The sequence below is a fragment of the Kryptolebias marmoratus genome, linkage group LG2, assembly GCF_001649575.2.
Source record: "Kryptolebias marmoratus isolate JLee-2015 linkage group LG2, ASM164957v2, whole genome shotgun sequence".
Lineage (NCBI taxonomy): Eukaryota > Metazoa > Chordata > Actinopteri > Cyprinodontiformes > Rivulidae > Kryptolebias > Kryptolebias marmoratus.
This window is the reverse complement of record NC_051431.1, coordinates 12,749,947-12,771,592: the sequence shown is the minus strand read 5'-3', so window position 1 is coordinate 12,771,592 and position 21,646 is coordinate 12,749,947. Positions and strand designations below refer to the sequence as shown.

General features: G+C 39.6%; 1 protein-coding gene across 5 annotated transcripts in view; it reads left to right on the top strand.

The window, feature by feature from the left end:
• The window catches only part of dock10 (dedicator of cytokinesis 10), a 65,583-nt gene that overhangs the window by 4,834 nt on the left and 39,103 nt on the right, over positions 1 to 21,646 (top strand). For 3 of the 5 annotated variants that reach the window (XM_037981359.1, XM_037981364.1, XM_025008761.2), the window contains exon 1: positions 17,082 to 17,446. The exons of 1 other annotated variant lie outside the window; for it this stretch is intronic. In XM_037981359.1, coding sequence (XP_037837287.1) covers positions 17,288 to 17,446 — 159 coding nt within the window. In that variant the 5' untranslated portion in view covers positions 17,082 to 17,287. Of the gene's footprint in view, positions 1 to 17,081; positions 17,447 to 21,646 lie in introns of those variants that run through there. One more of the 5 variants, XM_017428997.3, reaches the window with a different exon arrangement.

The window sequence follows — 21,646 nt, the reverse complement described above, 5'->3', positions numbered from 1 at the left end:
TTGTAATCATCAAAATTAAACAAAATAAACATTTGAAATATATGAGTTTGTATGTAATGTATGAATATAATATACAAGTTTCACTTTTTAAATGGAATTACTGAAATCAATCTACTTTTTCATGATATTCTAATTTTATGACCAGAACCTGTAAGACAAAGCTTGGTTGTTAAGAGCTTTGTATGTTAGAAGTAAGATTAAGTAAGTAAGACTTTTTAAAGAGTTTTTTTTTAGACACACAGATGATAAATAATTACAATAGTTCAGCTTTTTTAGAGGTGTTCCTGTAATCCTAACATCACGTTCAAGTCTCTGTAATGGAATATTGTGATCAATTGTATCATATCCAGCCCAGAGATCTAACAGGATAAGTATGGACACAAGTCCACTGTCTGAGGCCACAAGGATATCATTAGTAACTTTCACCAGTGCTGTTTCTGTGTATGATGAGCTCTACATCCTGACTGAAACTCCCCAAACAGATTATTTCTGTTCCAAATACACAGGTGAAAACCAAGAAGCATTGAAAGACAAAAGGCGTCTCAAGGCGTCTTTTCTTTGCTATAGGTGGATCTAATTGAAAAAGACTTAGAACATGCTGATGTTTTGACTCGTTTTTCTTGATGTAAGGGGAAAAAAACGAATCACATTTTCTCACATTTACTAAGTTATATCTGGCACACACAACATTTTCTCATGTAATGACCTGATTACACAGGAAAAACTCAAGCAACCATATCAGTCATACTGATAACAGGTCGTAACATTTAGTTGGTAACCCAGTGGAACATATCAATGTCTGCAAAATTTGAGAACAATTTAAAAAAATCTTTCTTTTTGATACTATGTCCCATTCATTTGGGGGCTGCGGTATCTCAGTGGTCAGAGCTGCAGTCTGGTAATCCCGAAGCTCTGGGTTTGAGCCCAGGTTGCGTCAGGAAAGGGATTCTTTGTAAAACAATTGCTCTTTCGTGGCAGTTTGCTCGCTGTGGCGGCCTGTGTAAAAGGAACCGGCTGAAAGAAAAACAACAACTGTGCACCCTTCTTTTAAATGTCACAGTGTAAACTGACAGTTACCTTATGTCTAATTTACCAGAACACTCGATTATTTGTTCAAAGAAACGTGTGATTTGATTTACTAAAAACAGAGAACTGAAATGGAAACCATGAGTGAAATTCTAATCAACACCAGAATGTGCAAAAACACCCACACTTTTTGTTTATTTTTGTCCGCAGAGAGTGGTTAGTCTCAATTCTTTTTTTTTTTCCTTTTTCTTTTTTTAAAAGTCATGCCTATAAAGATGAAGTTCAAGGTCAAGCGTGGGTTGCATCCATGCAGAGATGTAAAGTGAAAGAAGCCGAGGATCTGCGTGTCTGTGGACCTCATGCAACACTTGTAGATGCAGGTGTTGGTTAAGTGGGTGTGTAAATAACCACATGTGATGCATGCACGTGTGAACCTTGCTTTTTGAGTGTGTTAATGCACAGCCTTTGTTAGTGAAAGAAAGCAGGTCAGCAGAAACAGGCCCTATGGCATAACAGTCACTGAAGAGTAAAGGCTCTTCCTCTTACTGACCCCAGTTTTATCCATTAACTTAATGTCTGATTGGGCAGCTCTTCACCCCTCCTCCTCCTCCTCTCCGTCATGTCTGCCTCCTCTGTATTTGAGTTGCATGTCACATCTTATTTTCTCTGTTTGGTGCCGCTCTGCGCGGGTCCCCCCGCTGTGGTTAGATCAGTTTCCAAACTACACGATTAAAAATGTCCGCGTATTTGTCTGTGCAAAATGGAAAAATCCTGCCGGTGGATGCAGCATTCTTCCTTGGATGAGCAGCTCTGTGAAAGCGATCACTGCCCTCAGAGTGTTTCCCAGATTGGTCAGCCCACCCATCCTCAAATATGCAGAGAGGATGAATGAGTAGATAGATGCAGGATTGAAGGAAAGGTGAGCCTTGGTGAAGACTTTTTTTTTTTTGCTTCATTGACTTCTGTGTTTACAATGTTTTCTAGTTTCTGCCTGACACTGAGCTGCTCTACATCTAATGATCATAAACTAACCAGATAAGTGCAGTGGATGTTATGTATAGGTAATAACAAGACAGGTTTAATATGAAATATTCCTAAAGAGAATTTTTAAAAACTTGTTAGGGGATAGATCACATCTTTTGAATCGGTGTTCTGTGAAAAGGTTATGAACAATAATATCTTGCCTGTTGTTGCTAGCTTTTTGAACAACCTTGGTTTGGAGAAGTAGAGTAAGTCTGACCAGATAAATAAGCTAACGGCATAAAACCAAAAGTGCTGAAGCTAGCTGCCACTGTTGTCAATTGCACTTGCAAATAACTTATACCTAATTTGGATGCTTTGGACGACCGAGCGTGCTCATTAGGCCTTGGAGCTAAAGTGAGCAGCATAGCTCTGCAGACACAAGTGTCGTTCTTGTATCTACCCCGCTGGGAAGCGCCACATGTCGTACCAGGCCTCCAAGATAGCAGCCACACCAACCGCTCAGCCAGACACTGGAGCCAACACGCCCGCCCTGGCATCACTGCGGCTCGTACTCTGTTTGCCCAGCAGCGTGGGGTTGTTTGTGCAGCCACCCCCCCACTCTTCAGGCCATATTTATACTCATGCTTATCAACATTAGTTTTTGGTGTTACGCCACCGTGATCTTGTTTTCCCTTTGGCAAATAACAGCACTCCTTGGTCTTGGTCCTTGGTGTATTTATGGCACCACTAGCTTCGGGACTAGTCACACATTGGCCGTTAATTGGTGCCTAGCTGCATTCTATGGGCTTTTTATTGCAAAGCACTGTCTGTACTTCAATTATAGAAATGGCCCTGTAGAGGGAGAGCATGTAAAATGTATGATCATTATATTATGATTGTTTTCTCTCAAATATAGCACGTTAACTATAATCACTTGTACAGTGCTTTCCATTATACCACAGAACTTCAATTCAGTGCGTGTGATAATCTCTAGCAAGTCTCAAGCTGCAACCATTGATACTCTTTTGCTTTTTTACAACTATAGTACAACTTAGTTTGATTTATTAATTTGTAATAATGCCAAACAGGTCTCTGCTTTAGGCATGCCTAATTTGGTAGTAACTTAAGACCACAAGATCAGAAGTAACTCGATGTATACTGCTTTACAAGGTGCTTGGAAAACATTCATTAGTCCTAAATAAGACATATGATGCCCTTTTTCATGAGATGACTCAATTATTGGAGAATTTAATGAAATGTTTCTGATATGCTTTGGTTAAAATTCAATAATACTACAGTACAACATCCCTTCCTCCTGCCCTGTCTTCAGGAGCCCTTTTCTTTGTGGTCAATTTAAAGAGACATATATTGAGACACTGCTCCTTTCTCCTCAGTGTGTTGGACATCTTTCACAAATCAGAATAATGTTTAAAGCACATTACTGTTTGAGAGCCCACAGTACTGAGCCTGGAAACTGGCAAATTTGCTCACAAATACGCACACTACTACTTTTTATAGTTCAGCTGTTGAGAGTTGATGATTCTTCTTTAAGGCATAACAACCCACAAATATAAATGGATTTTTCAATCTCCAAGTTAAAAAACAAATTTTGAAGATTAACAAATATTTTTCAGATATAGCAGTCAGAATCTAAAAGAACATTTAGATGAAGGACAGGTAAAGCCTTATTACACTTTATCTTGTCATTTTGAAGTTAATTGAACTCCTGAATTTGAACTTATTAACATATCAAAACATCAGAGCAAAAGATTTTTGAGTGAAAGCTTGCACTGGATTGTCTGAAACCCTGACAGTCTTATTCATATTTCATTAACTTCCATTTAGCTTATTTTTTTGCTCACTCTAAGCTTTTGCCTCATTATTTTTTAATGTCACCATATATACATTGTATATTGAAAAAATTCTCTTTGTACAGATTTTTAGCTGAAATTAGCGTACAACTTCAATTTTCTATGCTTTCTTCTAATATTTATATATGTGTTAGCCATTTTCAGTCTCATGCCTTTTGTTACGTTCAAAAACTCAAACCAGGCTGGTCTGTTTGTCTGGAACTAAAATGTGTGTCATCCAGTGTGACACATATATTTATTGGAGGGTGGGGTGGGGGGGTGTCTTAGTAGACATGTCCTGGTGATATGTTATGGCTGTCTGTGATCATAGAGGGACACACTGTCAGATTGACTCTGCTCTCTCCTCATGACGCATCATGTCCACTGCCTGGGGTGCCAACAAGCAGAGCTGTGCGTGCATGCGCTTGTCTTTGGGTTTGCATGTGCCTGTGCTGGGTGAACAGCAAACCATTTAGGCTTTGCATGCACATGGGGTTTGTACTTGTTTTAGATCTGTGACAGTTTTGGTTGGACCACAGCGTGCTGCTCTGGTTCTAAAGGAGAGCTGTCCGTGGTTACATTGATTCCTCACCATCGGCGTCAGCTAATATGTCTGTCTCATGTCTGTTAGTCCGGCTGATAGACCTGAAAATCAGTTGTCTCGGAGAAAATGAACTGGTTACTCTCCTACTGCCATGAATCTGTTACCACGGTAACAAACACAAGTCAATTAGGATGGAATTCTAACAGGAAGCAATTCTCTCATCGTCTTTTTCTTGCCCGTAGTTTATCATTTGTAATCTCTTTTATCACTCCTCTATTCCCACGCACTCTCCTCTGTGATTTATCTTATTTATTCATTCTTATTCATTTGTGTGGCAGCTGGCCACAAACGAGGCTTATTCTTTTAATTGTGTCTCTAGCCCACCGCCTACATGAGCTCTCTGAACACCAACTCATATTTTCAACATCTCAGATGTTTTCTTCTACCTTTTTTATGCTAAAGTCAAAATGGTACATATATAATCAGCTAGTTTTAGACTCTGAAAGAGATCAGTGCCCTTTCCTTTTTTACACTGAACGGAGTCAAGACAGAGGCAGAAACCTGAAACTGGTTCAGACCTCTTTATCATTTCAGGAGCGAAACCCAGTAAGAAAATGGGTGAAAGAGGAAGTTACAGATTCAGTATCTCTGATTTCACTCCACCACAACTCCTGAAGACCTTAAACTGAAACTTCACTGCAGATAACTGTGTCTAAAAAACTCATAACAAGTTTGTTCTTTATTTCTATACAGGTTTTTTTTCTTATAGCATTACGTCATGGTGAATTACAGTAATTTTGATTGCATTTGGTAACCATTTTACACGACAGTTTTATTTTTAAAATCAAAGACTGTTTAACACAAAGGCATTTAACTTGTGCTGATCTAAACAAGTTACAGTCTCAAGGAACTAAAATAAGAATTTAAAGAGTGAGTTAAAATTCTTTCTCAACAATGAGAGACTGATAAGGTCTCACAGGAAATGATTGCTGAGCGGACTTCTGCTAAAAGTGGTTTAGCAAGCTCTAGAATCGTAGGCTGAATTTACCTATAGCTTTTACAATACCATATGAATTGTTTATTTAAGGTTATAAATACTTAATTTTAAAATCCAGTGTTGATTTTTTTTATGCTGTGACCATCTTGCATGAACAAATATAAGACAGGTTTAGGCCTTTGACTTTGTCTGAATCGGACAATAAAATAGAAGTATTATCAAAAGGTACGCAACCTTGAGTGAATGGGAAAAAGCAAAAATGCAATCCATACGTCTAACAATAATTATGCTTTTCGTACCACTGTATTTTAAAAAGCAAATGTTGTGCACTATTTATTAAGAGTAGCAAAAAAGTTATTGAACACCTGACCGTACAAGAAGATGTTCCAAAAAGGAAACACAGATTACATCAGTTTGATTGTCGATAGCTCATAGTATTAAACTTGCTTTGAAGGTAGCCAAAAAGAAGTAAATCCCAAGTAATCACAATATGGTGGTGCATGTTTGGACTTCTACATTTTAAGGTCTGCTGCAGACTTCTTTGTAACTGGAAAACAAGTATTACAGGAATATATTAATGCCGTATTTCATTATTAATAGTTTTTATTTCTAAATACAGAACAGGTATATTAAAACCCATTGGTCCCTCAATGTTTCTTCTTATTTAATATTTAATATTCACATTTTAAAGATTTTTTTAATAAGGAGAGATGAGGAGCTGATTTCTATTTGTTGTGTCTGAGCTGTAGACAGTTTAGCCATGTTGGTCCATGTTGGCAGGGAGATCTTACACTGCCAGGCCTTAGTGTGTGAAAGTCTTGATATTGTCAATGACTCATTCAAAAACAGACAGAGAAAGAAAAAGAACATGGAAAAAAAAAAGAAAAACTGAGCTTGTCACTGTCACTATTGGCACAGTCTCCTTCTGAATTACCCCACTGTTTGAGTCATGAATAATGCCCTGCACAGTAATCTCAGTAGTGTGTGTGCTGCTGCTTGTGAGCCCAGGAAAAGCCTTTGAAAGTTGTAGCTTTGTAGTTTTATTTTGCCATTTGTTGATTCTTTTAATAAAAATAAGAAAAAAAAGAAAAGTAAAACTTGGATTCAGGTTTTTCAAGCTGACACAAACTGTGTTCCTGGTCGTGCTTGTGAGAGGTCACATGAGTGGAGGAATGAGAGCGGTCCCCGGGGCTCCAAGCGTCGTGCTAATGTACGGTCACAATAGGCTCTTTGGACGAGGCTTCAGAGCCTGTGAACTGCTCCATTTATACTTCACTGACCAGACTTTGCATCACTGAAGCTGGACTTTTATCCATTCTCTGTTTTCCCCTCAAACTCTTCACCCAGACCCGCCGAGCTGGTCCCGTACTTCACCAGAGCCCACCGTGCACTCTTTCAACGGGGGGGTGACGCGCTGGTGCTGAGGGTCCACTTCACATGCTGATCTAAGAATAGTTCAGTGACTCGGCAAGTGAATCGCAGTCTTGTTTCTCTCCCTCATAATGCATTCCAGAGTAGGAGGTCTGAATATGCTGCTGCCATCGCCGTCCAACCCCCGTGATCTGCTAACCCTGCACATATTCATACAAGAGTGGGCTTTACCTCATCAGCTGTATTCAGTGGTTGAACAGGAGCAATACTATTTGGCAGAAAGTTAAAAAAAGTGCCAAATATTAAAAACAAAAAAAAAATACATTTTTAAACACGGTTTTAATTGACTTGTAAAATTGTCTTGGATCTGTTTGTCTCTGTTTACTCAGCTTTCTAATGCTTCCCTTTTAGCATTGATCAGTCCTGATTAATTAATTATTACATTATTGTATTCATTTTAATGAAACTCTCAGAAAGTAATCAATGGTTATACATCTAAAACTCATTAACATTTGGAGTCAACACATTTTAAGATGGCTGCCATTGCTAATCGACAGTCAACATAAAAATGGCTGTAACTCAGTTTCACAGATGTCAAGCAAATTTTTGTATGGTAGTAGCTGAGAGTTATTTCTAACACATACTCTGAGCACAACTTGCAGGATCTCACAGTTTGATGAGATCGTGAGATCATATATTATGCATAATGTCACTTTTAAGGTTTGACCATTACAGCGATTACAGCTAAATCTCAACCTCGTCTTACAGACTTAGTGGACTCTCCTCCACGACCTTTACAACCAGAACATGGCGGAGACGTTTAGCGTGCCATTTTACCACATAACGTGCCTTCAGCCATTAACAACTCTGTCACATCAAACCAGAAACAATGAAAGCAGCATTCTTTGGAGGCATGCATATCACTCATTTACAAGTTTTAAACAGTGATCTTAAGTGATCTGTTGGTGTTTGGAGTATGTATTAGGGATGAGTCCCAGCTACTACCACATCAAACTTTAGCTAAACGTCTGCAAAAATGACTGAATTACAGCTATTTGCAGCTGCAACATTGTAAGCCCTTAGAAAAATATAAAACACATCTCTAAGAATAGATATCATGCATGAAGGTTTGAAGAATAACACATTCTTCCTTCTTCTTTTTTTCTACATATACACTAAGTGTCAAGTTAACTTTGGCCAAATCAGCAGTGCTAACCATCTGTATAGTGCAGGGTGAGGCACGTAAAGATGTTTAGCACCATGCTTTTTTATAGCAAGATGCAAGCTCTGTCTCAAGAAGGAAATGAGCAATAAAAAAACATAGTTTCTATCCAACTGTTGAGGCTTTATTGTAAAGCTGCAACGTTTTACACTGTGGGCCAAAATAGCTGTTACACATTCTGGCATAAGATCAGATTTCATGTGTACATACATCTGTTCTACTGCCAAATGATACACACAGAAATCAGTTTGGCTTATATATCACACTCATTGCTATTCCTGCTGACTAACACAGATGTCACCTTGGCATTTATCCCTTTGAAGACAGCCTAGGTCCAAAATGCTCAATAACTCATAGAAATACACTTGAGGAACCAATACAGTGATGTTAGAATGTAGGAATTTGCAGGGTAGATTTTTTTTTTATTATCACGATTTACAGACTTTCATTATGTTTGTATTGTTTTGAGATTACATGTTTCTGTATCTTGCTGTGTGCATTCCGTATATCAGCTTTGTTCACCTTAAATGTCAGATAGTCGAATCAAATAAAAGCGACAGGGAAGCTAAAAGCAAAGGGAGTGGGGTGGCGAGAGGTTTTGGAGTACGCAAGACGAAAGAAAATAGGAAATGGAGGGCGGGGAAAAGGGGAGGAAACCGTGAAGAAGCATGACATTATATGTGTAAAAAGGCATGAGGAAAAATCTTCAGAGCAGCTGTGTCCTCAGTCTAAACTGGGACCTCAGGGAGAAGGAGCACTGCTGAGTGGGCGTCTGCCAGGTACACAGCACTGGTGGGGAGGTTATACAGAGGTTATACATGTAGGTGTCATATGTAGGTGTTAGGACTGAATGATTTATTGCAATGTCAGCATTCAAGTGGGCTTTTTTATTAGACATTGGCATACAGTCAATCTGGAATTGAGCTAATGTAAATATACAAAGGCAGTTCAAAGTTTGTGAAGTGGAGTTTGTGGAAAGTGTGTGAATAGTTTACATCCTACCTGTTGTAGATAGCTTTTTGAACAACCTCAGTTTGGAGAAATTGGATTTAGTTCTGACTGGAAGGATGAGCTAACTACTAGCTGAGTGTAGACCGAAGTAGATTAGGATATTTCTGCTTGAATTACCCCATGCCGCATAGAAAATGCTAGTTGTGCTTGCAAATAACCAAAGAACTTTCTGTAAATACCTATACAATGTGAAACTGACAGCAGTGTTGCAGTAATTTACTGTGGTGTTTGGTTCTGCTCAGATTAGCTGTTAGCTCATCTGCCCAATCAGAGTTAAACTCTCTTTTTCCAAACTGAGGCCATTTAAAGAGCTATTTACAACAGGTAAGATATTCTTTGTTCATACCTTTCAGCAGAACCCCACTTCAAAAGATTCGAACTAGAATTTTCATACCTCATTGCCTATTGTGATGGTGAATTTTAGGCCTGACTGGGGAAAAACAGTGACTTGAGCCTGATTTAGCCTTAATATGTGAAGTTTAGAGTAGTAACACACATTTTATTTTATTTTATTTTCAAGTGAGCAGGATTACAAGAAACCGTAATCATTAGGGACAGTTAATTGAGGAATAGTTTTGTACTGTCAGTAGTCCAGGAGTGCATTAGTAGTAGATTGTAAGTTGGCTCTGTGAACTGTTGTACCGGTTTGAGATTTCCTTACCTGAAAACAGGGAACAGCTACATAAACAGCACAGATAAGATCTTTAAATATATTACTGGCTATATGGCAGCACCGAGACAAGAATCATGGCCGTCGTGCAAGATGTACATTCATTATGTTGCTGTAGTATTTTTTCCAGTAATATTAAGTTTTAATAAACAGACCAATATTGGTGAAACCTTGTCTTTCAGCGCCGATTCTCATATTGTTTTATCTTCTCTCTGTGGGATGGCACATCTATTAAAAGAAAACTGTTTTCTTTTTGCCTTTCACATATACCTTTAATGATGAGCCCTCGATTTAAAAGCAATCATTTGTTATTGCAGAAAAGACATTATCAGTTTGATGAAAAAATGTTGCAGTGTCTGCGTAAAAAAACAAAAAAAGTGACCTCAGCCGTTTGTGTGGAAGCCATAGACAGGACAGGAGATGTATGTGTGTGTGTGTGTGTGTGAATGGGGGAGGGAGGGTTTCTGTAGGGAGGAGAGAACAGTGGGGAGACTAGAGAGATGCCATGTGGGAGAGTGAATTAATGAAGCAACCTTGTGACAGCAGCTGTGTGTCCGCTGCTCTTGTATGTTTTTTTCTTTTTTTTCCATGTCTCCAAAGTCATATTTTTATTCCACTTCTATCATTCCATCATTTTATAATGCATTGAGATCTGTGCACTTACATACTACAGACATTTGTTTAAAAGTTGTTCATAAGACTAATCCTGCATAGATACAAACATCTATCTTTTTTGCCTTCTGCCATTAACGGCATATATATGGGCCTGTGTGTGTGTGTGTGCATGAGTGTGGTTGTTTTTTGTCTGTTAGCAAAATATCTCATGAACCACAGGATTTACATCTACAACTGATTAATCTTTGGAGCCAGCCTGGTTAAAGACGGCTTCCACAGCTAATCAACCTTAACACACAAACACACACACACACACACACACACACACACACACACACACACACACACACAAATGGCTATAACTCTGCCAATTTTACAAATATTGACCTGAAATTTAGCATGGTAGTAGCTGAGAGTCATCCGCAGCACATACCCTGAGGACTAACAAATCACATTGGATCTTTGTTTCAAACTTTAGCATACAGGACAGCGGGCAATATGCACTCCTTCAAAGAGTGCTAGTTTTATTGTTTATAGTTTTCAGCTTTACCTACATGAGTTTTAAAGGCTCTCCTCTGTGAAGCGCTGTTCAAATAAAAATGTTGTCAAGTTTTCTACAACTTTAAAGGTGATCTAATAATATTTGACACATATAACATAAACTCTGTGTGTAAAAGGTTTCCACATTTCTTTGAAGAGTGACATGACATGAAAGGTAAATAAAGTTGAGGTTTGCTGTGTTTTACGGTTTTCCATTTTGTGTTTTGGAATTACTCTTAAGGGGGAAGTGAATGTTAGGAGAATGAATGGAAATTTCTAACAATGCCCTCCGTTCCCGGCAGTTGATCCCCCCCCACACACACACACACTTGCACTGCCATTTTCTTTTCTACTCATCGCCCCTCTTTGCTCCCCCGCCCCCAACATCCCTCCTGCCTCAGGACCCTAGTTCTTCTTAAAGATATTTTAATTGCTTCCTTTTCTAAACAGACCAACTACCAGAGGACCAGATAGCATCTCTGGTACACAGCGCCCCTAGAGGTTGGACCTGAAAGAGCTGCTGTGTGTGCGGAAGCAACAACAAGGCAGATGTGAGGAGACTGGCACTCCCTCTGCATCCAAACATGCTGCTGTGTTGGGCTTTCAGCACTAGATGGCATTGGCAGTGTGCTGTAACCCTGCTGCTTCCTCTGAGAAAAAGCTTAACTTTGGACCATAACAACCGACAAACACTGTCCAACAGGAAACTGTGACTTTTTGTTTGGTCTGCAGTCTGATCCGTGACAGAATCAGAGAAATTAAGGTATTCTTATAAGCAAACTGAATGTGAGAAGAAGGCACCAGTAACTGAAACAAACCAAGGAACAAATTAAAGAAATGAAACTAGAAGTACTGAGAGGACATAAAAGTCCAAACTTGAACGCAGATCCTACAAAACCTGACCGCATATCTATGCAGTCACCTGAAACTATCTCATAAAGCATCAGGAGAAAAAAAAAAAGAAACCTTCACTTTACACCCAGTCTGTCTTCCTGTTTGTGTGAGATGGTGTGCTACATTTGTGGTTTTTCAAAGAACAGTGTATCAGAATCATTTCACGAGTGATGGGGTGTCGTTACAGTGTTCGTGTGTTTGATTTCAGCTAACGAGGTTTTTTGCAAATGAAAACAAAGGCAAAAAAGTTTGACCTTGTGTCCTTCATACTGCTCTGTGGCAGCATCCTTCATGTTGTGGTTCCCATGGGAACAGGACAGTGTTTTCCCAAGTAGACGCAGCAGAGCTCCACACCACATCAAATACTGCAGCCGTGAGTCAGGCTCCAGCTCTACAGGGAGTCTAACTATAGCAGACCTAACTGCTTACAAGGCAGCGTGCACAGGGGTTTAATGGACTGTGGTTTCCTATTTGCCCTAGTTGGGTGAAATTTTTCATGTCAGTAAATATCACTTTTGCCAGTATACCTCAACTACATGCAGCATGCAAACTCACTGCAAATGCACAACATAGGAACTTCTGCTTTGTTGTTTTTAAGGTATTCTCCAGCAGAGTAACAGAGCAACTGAGGCTCCACAGCTGGAATACATTAACCGCACAAATGATGGGAGCACTCTGCCCTGCACAACCCAATGATGTCATTTTTTTTTCTTTTTCTTTACAGAGGTTCAGCCTTTCTTACAGTTTACCTTCAGTCGCACAAGAAACCACACTCTCGCTTTGTGGCAAGACAAACACTATTACGTTTCATTCAATTTTACTAACCCTATCGTTTATGATTTAGACGTTTTAATAAAAGCTTGTGTATTTGTTATGTAACTGAAAGTTTTCTTTAGCGAATAAAACACTTCATAAACTGCTCAGCATAGTCTAATGTAATTTGAAAGTGGAAAAACAGGAACTACAATTTGAATTGGAGGGGTTTTTTTGTCTTCTCGTTAACCCTTCTGCATTCTTTTGTCATCGCAAATTATAGGGAACCCTCTGCTTTGGTCCTCTCCATCAAAAATGAATGTTATGCTCTATTTTTATACTGTTTTGCATTGTTGTCGAAAAGGAGATGTTTTGGCTTAGAGCACCTTACGAGTAAGGAAACTTCAGTAATTGTTAGAGATTATAATACTACTTAAAAAAATATATGAAAATTAAGCATTACAATTAAAAAGCAAAAACAGAAAGCATGCTTTTTCCTTAATGACTGTAACATGAATCCATTTAAGACTTCACTTCAGGCCTCCTGGGCTTGAATACACGATCATCATGTCTTATCCAAAGGATGAGATCCTTTCAGATTTATATGGTCCATTTTCAACCTGACATCATTCACTCAAACCTTCCTATATCCAGACTGCTCAGCGCCAAGGCACATCATACCCTTGGGCTGCCTTACCCAAACAAGAGTGTCTGTGTAAGTGTGAAGGACAGCGCACACAAGCTGACAACCCTGTTTCTCTGCTCCACATCCTGACACCTCTGTCCCTGTCAGAGACCATCAGCCCCCAACTCTACCCTCCTTAGTACAGTCACCAAGCAGGTTGTTAAAGTGGCTACAAAATTAATCCAATAAAGCAGACAGAAAATAAGCAGAAGAAAAGAGGCAGGTGCCAATGTACTTCCTGAAACATACAGATGATATTAAAGGTGCTCATTGTAAAATCATTCGTTGAGGGGGAAACAAAAGCTGCACATTATTTTCTCTGATTTTCATACCTTATGTGTCCTTTAATTAAACTACCTTTTGCGTTTGTTTTACCTACTGAAACAGCTGAAGTGATGTCTGTGACAGATTCACATAGGGAATGAGAATTTTGACATTTTTGATGTGTTGGTACTTACTTACACTCAGATTTGTTACGTTATGCAAAGAGTTTTATTAAACAATCTCAACTGAAATAGACTGGAGATAAATTATGATTCGAGTTATAAACATTTAGAGCGTCAGGCTAGAGTTGGGAAAAAAACAAAAACAAACGATGAATTGGTTAATTTACTGGTCAAGCAGAAGTTTTGCAAAAACCGTGTCTTTGAATGCCGAGCTTTGTTTTTATGACACTCTGCTGCCCTGCTTTATGCCCTATATTTATTCTAGACAGTTGTCTTAATCAATCTTTCTCTTTTCTTTTGTTTTTAACAGCAGATTCACTCTTATATTTCCACCTTAAAGTTCAAATTCCACTTTATTTGTTTACCTACACACACTATGGCCAGCCTAATGTAAGTCAATCATGTGACTCAAGCTTCCATGTGTTTTTTGGCAGATTCAGCCCAGTTCTTTGTTTACATTGAGTGCATACCCAAATTTCAGAATTGCATATTGACATATGTAAAAAACTACTGGAGTAAACTCTTTCAAACTGCACCATTTGATAAAGTTCAAGATAACTTTTTTATGTTTGGCTTTGCAATGAGTACATTTAAATACCAACATTTATGGTTTAGCAGAATAGATAACAAAGTATCTTGTTGCTACATTTGTAGTCTTAGCTAAGCCTAAAGATGTCTAGAAAGTGGAGTCTAATTCAGTCTGTAAAATTTACTGTAACACCTGAGAAAAACATTAGAAGTTCTGGCAGAGTGAGTGCTTACAGCGGCTCATGATGATAGTGTAACATGTTACAAGATTTGTGTGAAGGGAGGCAGAGTGAATGAGACGAAGATAGCTGTGTAACATGGGGACATTGCTGGCAGCTGGAGGGCATGTTTGTGTGGGCATATATGCATGACAGGACCATTGTGGAAGCCTGGCGTACAAACAAAGCCCATTTCTGTGACTTCGGAGTGTAAAAGCTGCTGTTACAAGGCATGTCCCACTGAGTAGCCTTTAGTGAGAGGCAGCAGATCTGGAAAGAGGGAGGGGCTGATAGTGGGCACAGTTAATGTTTGTCTTTTTCCCCACATTGTGTTTTACACAGCGTGTACTCTCTGTCATCTGAGTTAACAACACTGTGTGGGATGGGGATTACAGTTCTGCATGCCCATACTTTTGTGTGTCTTTCAGTTTGGTCATTTGTGTGTTGTGCTGTTTATATTTAGCGATGTAAAGTATTATAATAATGAGCATATATGTGGGTGATGGGTGGGGTTGTGTGCCACACTGACATGGACACTTAATGAGCTTAATAATGACCCAACAACGTCCCCATGGTTACCACTCCTTTGCAGGGAACACTGAGTGTGCACTTATATCTTAGTTGTCTGATCGTTTTAAAAACAATGATATATGAAGCTAAATCTTGAGCAAAATCATCTTGTGTATGACCCTTGATGTTTGCATCTGTTCATGCTAATATTTCTTAAACTATTTTCTATAATTTTCTTGGTTACATATGTTTTGGAATGCATTTTTTGTAAATGAAATAAAGGCCTAGCTATCCTTGAAGGAATGCATATCATCTAAGGCCTTTCATGCCAGAGTTTTACATTAAGATCATCCTATGTTGAGAAATGACGGAGTTGTTGTTGTTTGGTCAAACCTTGAAAATACTGTTATCCACAACCTCAGGCAATATGGTGAGATGTCAACCTCAGAGTATGTGTTGTGAACGACTCTCAGCTACTGCCGCATCAAGATTTAGCTCAGTATCTGTAAATTTGACCTTGATATACAAGTTTTTGTGTTGGATAATTTTAATTTGCTGCGAGAGACATTTCAAATTGGATTGACTCCAAAAGCTATTCAGTTGTATCTGGAGATCCAAAGATTACTTTCTAAATGTTTTATTAAAACCTGTCCAGTAGTTTATAAGATATTTTGCTAACAGACAAACAGGGTTGACTCCAACAGTTATTGCTCAAGTCTTAGGCAAAGGTCTTGTGTACTGCTCAAAGTACGTGTTGTGAGTGACTGTCATCTACTACCACACCAAATTCTAGGTCAATATCTGCAAAAAATTATTGAGCTTTAGCTATTGTGTTTTTTTTTTTTAGATCAGTTGGCTGTGGCAGCCATTTTGAATCCAGTTTACTGCAAAAGTTAATCAGTTGTGCATGATCTTCCAACAATTGCTTTCTGCAAGTTTCATTAAAGTTTGTTGAGTGGTTCATGAGATGTTTTAGTAACGGACAAACAGAAAGAAAAAATCATTATTGCTCCACCTTTGCCTTTTAGCACCGGGCAATAATTAATACAAAGCTTGTTTTAAATCATATCACTTCTGTAGCTAAGAGAAGAAGTGCTCTTTGAGGTATTGGTTGACAGATACAGTAGGTGTTTCAGCCTGTCATCATCACCAGGTTGGACAGTGACACTGCATCTCAGCTCTGCATAATCCTATGAGAGGCATACTGTAGGTGTTATGACCCCAGTGTTGTTTTTGTTTTAAGGAAAAAAGAATATTAAACCAAATTCAAGGCAGCCAAACTTGCCCAGATGCAATGTTTTATTTTTGTTTTTCCTATGAGACCTTTATTTTTACTCTACTCATAGTTCGACTAGTCCAGCTGGCAGGCACAAAAAGAAATTCCACGATAAGTAAAAAAATTTCAAAAACACACTAAGCTAATTTACTTCTGAGAATGTCCTTCTTTCATTTCAGTTCAGCCGCGCTCGGTGAAAAATGAAACGTGAAAAATAAAACGAGACCAGATGTTATTGTGACCTGAGGAAAAACTAGAGTGGTGAAAGGGAACGTCAGGGACATCAGAAGCGATGCCGTGGAATTTTCTGCACGGAGCCCGTCAATGTCATCGTGTTTATCTGCGTGCTGAAATGAAGTCGTAGGGATTTCAGATGTCATCTCGACACGCAGGCTTCATAGACAAAGCCACCCACTCTCCACTTTCCGACCACTTTCCGTTCAATAGTGTTTCACTCTCCCCAGAGCCAACCCACCCCTCCTGCGGCAGCACTGGGGCAAACGCATGCATGTGGATAAACGCACACCATCACTGTATATTTTCATCACAAAAACACTGGATTACTTCACCAAATCAGCTTTGATGTGAAGAAGCTGCACTGTAAGGCCCCACCAGTACAGGAAAACCACAATTTGGATTTGAAAGTACTCATTTGATTGGGAGACAAATGGAGAGAGAGCAGCAGGAGAATGAAAATCAGAAAAAAAAAAAAATTATGTTAGTTTGAGTGTGAGTGTGTGCGCAAAATTCTGTGTGTGTTTGTGTGGCAGCTGGTTCTGGTCAGCTGACAGCTATTGCTGAGTGTGATTTGTTGGTCGAGCTTGGCTGGGCTGAACCACACACAGCTGCAATCAGTGTGTGTGTGTTGGAGGACAAAAATGAGAGCGAGGGGGGGAAAAAAAGAAAAGAGGAAAAGAAGGGAGGGGGGGGAAGACATGTAGGGCTGCCAGTGTGTCAGCAACAGCAACATTAGGAGCTGGAGTCTGGAGCAGAGCAGTTCAGGAAAACCTGATCCGGCTTTCAAAGTGGGGCTGCCTGCAGGGTCGGATGGAGATCTGGGTGTTGCGTCTGGACTGAACACCACCTCTGGCTGGACCAGGGGCTCTGCCAGACAGGAAGACACTGCCGGACGGAACCGGGCCGGACTTGGGGACCCCGGCGTTGAAACATGGGCTGCTCGGCCAGCGTGGTTCTGCTGCTGCGTTCGGTGGGCGGTGCTGACTGCGGTCATATGTGTTCACGTCAGGACCAGGTGTCAGTGGAAGCTGCAACACCCACGCTCGAGGGTTACACCACCACCAACTCACCTGTGACCATCATTATAATGGTAACCAGAACACCTCCGACCCCCATCACCTGTCGAATGCATGTGTGGTTCATCATATATGTGTGGCTTTTTCAGCAGTCACACCTCTGTGTTCCTATTTTCAGTTTTTCTGTACTTTTTTTTCCTACTTTGCTCCTTTTAGCTCCTGTGTGTTTAGCTCTTGCTACATTTAGTTTTAGATGAAGTCCCGTTTCAGTTAGAAGATTTAAAGTTTCAACTTTGGTTGTGTATTTTTTTGTGTCGTTTTACTTTCTTAGTTTGGCAGTTTTTTTGAGTTTGGTGTACGATCAATGACTTCGACCTGGTTGGTTTCCCTCACAGCTGAGATGCAGAGAGGAGGAAATGGAAAGAAGAGAGTGGTGGTGGTGNGGGGGGGCAGAGGGGTCAAACATGAGGAATCTAGTTTCTGTGGGAAAAAATCTGCTTTCTGTGCAGAGAAGATGTTAAAAATAGGCACTTAAACAGGAGCCATTATTAATATGACGCATGAGCGCCGCTTCAGTGAATGAATGAATGAGAGAATAAATGGCTAAAAATGTGAATTACATTAAAGCTTTTGCGTGTCTCTCCCCACCAGCTTTTCTCCTCAGTACAGACTTGCATGTGAGCCATATGTTTGGTATCTGAACAACTCTTCCAGGCCAGATTTTTTTTTTTTTAGTTTCAGTTTTAATCCCCAAGAAACAGTGTTTTCTGTAAACCGAATGGAAAAAATGTCCGTCTTGGCAGTGGAGGGATCTTTACCGTCACCCCTTTTTGTTTCCCTCCTCTCTTTTTTCCCCCTTACCTCCATAAACTGTGTCTCCTCTTGTGCCCATTTACCGCCTTCTGGGACAAACAAGAAGGAAGATACTCTGCAAAATCATGCTAGTCTGCAGACTTCTGTACTTTAAGAACATCAGCTGATCTATTCAGGTCACCCCCTGCTTGGAACTGGTGCACCAGCTCTGTATATTTCTGGACCTTTTAGGAGGAAACATTTCTTGTCACCAACTTTATTCAAGCACAGAAGTGAAACATCTGCAGTTGAAAGATGGAACACAAATGTATAAACACAAGGAAAAGTTTCCTGTCAGATGAAGCGTTGCTTCTTTTCATGATGCTTTGGTGTTTTGCAAAGATAACGAGATAGTCAGTATCATTTTCTAACACTGTGACGTGCAATTGGTTTAGACACTCGCAAAACTGCTGATTACAACATTTGAACTTTTTGCAGACTTCATAGTCTGTGAAGGAAAAGCGTTGCAACATTAGAAGTATTTAGTTAGCCTAACAAAGATTCATGTGCTAACAAGTTTGTGGCTGTGTAACAAGGAATATATTTCTGTAAAACTCTTGCCGTATGAACATAGTGGAAATATATCACGATATTTTAGATCTGAAGGCAGCTTCCTGTTTTAACAGAAGACTGTTTTTGTGCAGTTTAGAAAGTCTCAAATAGTATTCCAGCAAAACGCAGCTGAATCAGATATCTATCTTCTCATGTCTTCATAAAAAACAGATTTCCAGTAAAAGAGAATGGGATTGGCGCACGCGCGGGATTGTCATCTGATAATGACACGGTCGTGTCAAAACAACGTGTTTGCACAAATAAAAGGGATTAATGGGATCAGTGTTCCTCGGGCTCTTTTATTCCTCTGGAAACCTGCATAAATTTTTCATCATTAATTACGCCTTGACTGATGCGCAGCTTCTAATGGTGTCGTGTGCAAAAATGAACCCCGTACCACAACTGATGTTGGCTCTGAAACCGTCTGCTATCGGCTCGATAATCCTTCTCTTAGCCAGAGAGTTCCAGTAAAAGAATACAAATTCTTGGCAAATCTAACTCTTTTACTCCTCTTACCTTTTGCCAAGTCACGAGATTATCTCCTTGCTATTTTTGTTCTTTTCGTCGTTATTTAGGCTCAACTTTTGTTGTATTTCGCTGGCTCTGTCACATTCCCAGTCATTACTGGCAATAACTTCAAACTGAGGGTTACTTTTGGTTTGATTTATCTCTGTATTTTTCAGGCAAAGTTCAAACAAATTACCAGGATTTGCGAAACAAATGGTACTCACACAGCTGGCCGAGCACGCTGCGCACTGCTGAATGTGTTTGTTAACCACAGTTAGAAAACACTGGGAAACTGACAATAACTCACTTCATCAGATTCTCCCCGAAGAAGCAGAAAACACTGTTTTAAATCAGAAAGGGACTTTCGTTAGAAGTATGAGTCTCCATTAATACCAGAGTGTCTTAGCTTGGCTGTAATGATGTGAAGCAGATGGTTTCTGTCTGGGATCAGCTCTTCTCTGCTGTCTCAGCAGCTGTCTCTGTCCTCCTCTGTCTCACTGTCTTTACTTCCTATCAATCTCTCGTGCCATTAATCTTCTTCCACACTGCCCTTTTTCTCTCAGTTTGTGTCACACTTTGTTTTAACAAGATGATAAAGTTTTTAAATCCGTACTTGAGAATGTGAACCTTTTTTCGCTCCTTCTTGGCTGCCTATTTTATTTATTTTTATTTTTCTTCTGACAAATTTAGACAGTTGCAATGGAAATGGAGGACAGCCATGCTGTGGGCCAACAGTCTCATGCTCTTTTTTTATAGTTTACCAACATCGAAACCAATCTTTTCTCACCCCTGCTGAGGGCAAGGTAGGCAGAGTGGGTACCGAGGGTGAGATTTTCTCGTTTTCCAGAACGAGAACAAGGAAGTGGGGTGGAGACGGAGAGAGTATCAAAGGCAAAAGAACTGAAGGCTGCTAAGGATGTTTGATGAGATGTGGAAGCTGTGGAGGGAGGGAAGGGGAGGAGAAGGGGTTGAGCCAGCAGAGGCAGCTGAAGGATGGAGTGAAGCAAAGGGCCCCTGCAGACGTTCAATAGACCTAATGGGACCATAAATATGATTTAAACCATCAGACGTATTAAAACAGTAGACTGAAGTTTCACTAAAACGTTTCCTGTCGGCGTAAAGCGTTCAGAGCTTTGTTGTTGTCTCACTCTTTAAAAAATGTGAAGCAATGTGCATAAGGCTGCACTTAAACTGTCATAGACACACGTTTTAAATTTAATTTCGAGTCTATGTGGCTGCTGTCAGCAAACCCCGTTCAGTGAATTTGCTTTTAAGGCAAAGGGGAAATAATTAGAGATGTCTTTGTTATGACAACCTGTATCAGTTAAAGTCTTATTGGGATTATCATGACTCTGCTACAAAAAATCAAATGTAATTCTTCTTTTGTTTTTTCTCAAATGGCTCGTCTATTTTGTTGTATTGTAATGGTCACGGAAACTATGCAGCATATGATAGCATTATAAGGCTGCTTTCATGAGAGTTTACGCTGTTTGAAAGCATTAAAGAAGTCCTTGAAGGAATGCATATTGCCCTCCACCTGACATGCTAAAGTTTTAAACAGATACCACACAATCTGTAAGTGCATTAGGAATGGCTCTTAACTAATTCCACACCAGATTTTGGCTCAGTATCTGCAAAACTAACTGAGTTATAGTTGATTTTGTGCTTGCTAAGGTTAATTAGCCGTAGCGGCCATCTTGAATTGAGTTGACTCTGAAGTTAATCAGTTGTAGATGTACATCCATTAATTACTTTTTGAGAGTTTCATTAAAATCATCCCTGTGGTTCATGACATATTTTGCTAACAGACAGACAGGGTTGACATCGACAGTTACTGCTTAGGTTTGATCTTGCATAATCTGGTAATGCTCAGATTATGTGTTAGGGATGACTCTCGGCTACAACCACATCAAATTGTAGCTCAATATCTGTGAAATTGAATAGCCATTTTTGTGTTTTGTAAGTGCAATTGGCTGTGATGTTAGGTTGCTAATGTTAATAAAATATAGATGTACACCCAATGATTGCTTCTTGAAACTTTCATTAAGCTCTGTCCAGTGGTTTATGGGATATTGTTTCTGAAACAGGGTAACTGTGGGTCAGAGGACAGTGTGGTTGCCTTTCCCTTCATAAGATCAAGTGTTTGATCCCATTTCCTGTCAGGTGCTTATGCCTCTTTCGGTAACACTTTGAACGCCCACGTTGCTTCTGATACGCCTAACGATGTATGAATAAATGAAAAAAAGTGCTGCAAATATCTGAGTATGTTGTGTGTGCATAAATGACAGGGAATGGGCAGCAGTTCTCGTCTGTGCAGTTACAGACCGCCAACATTCATATCATTTTTCTGCTTCACAAGTAAT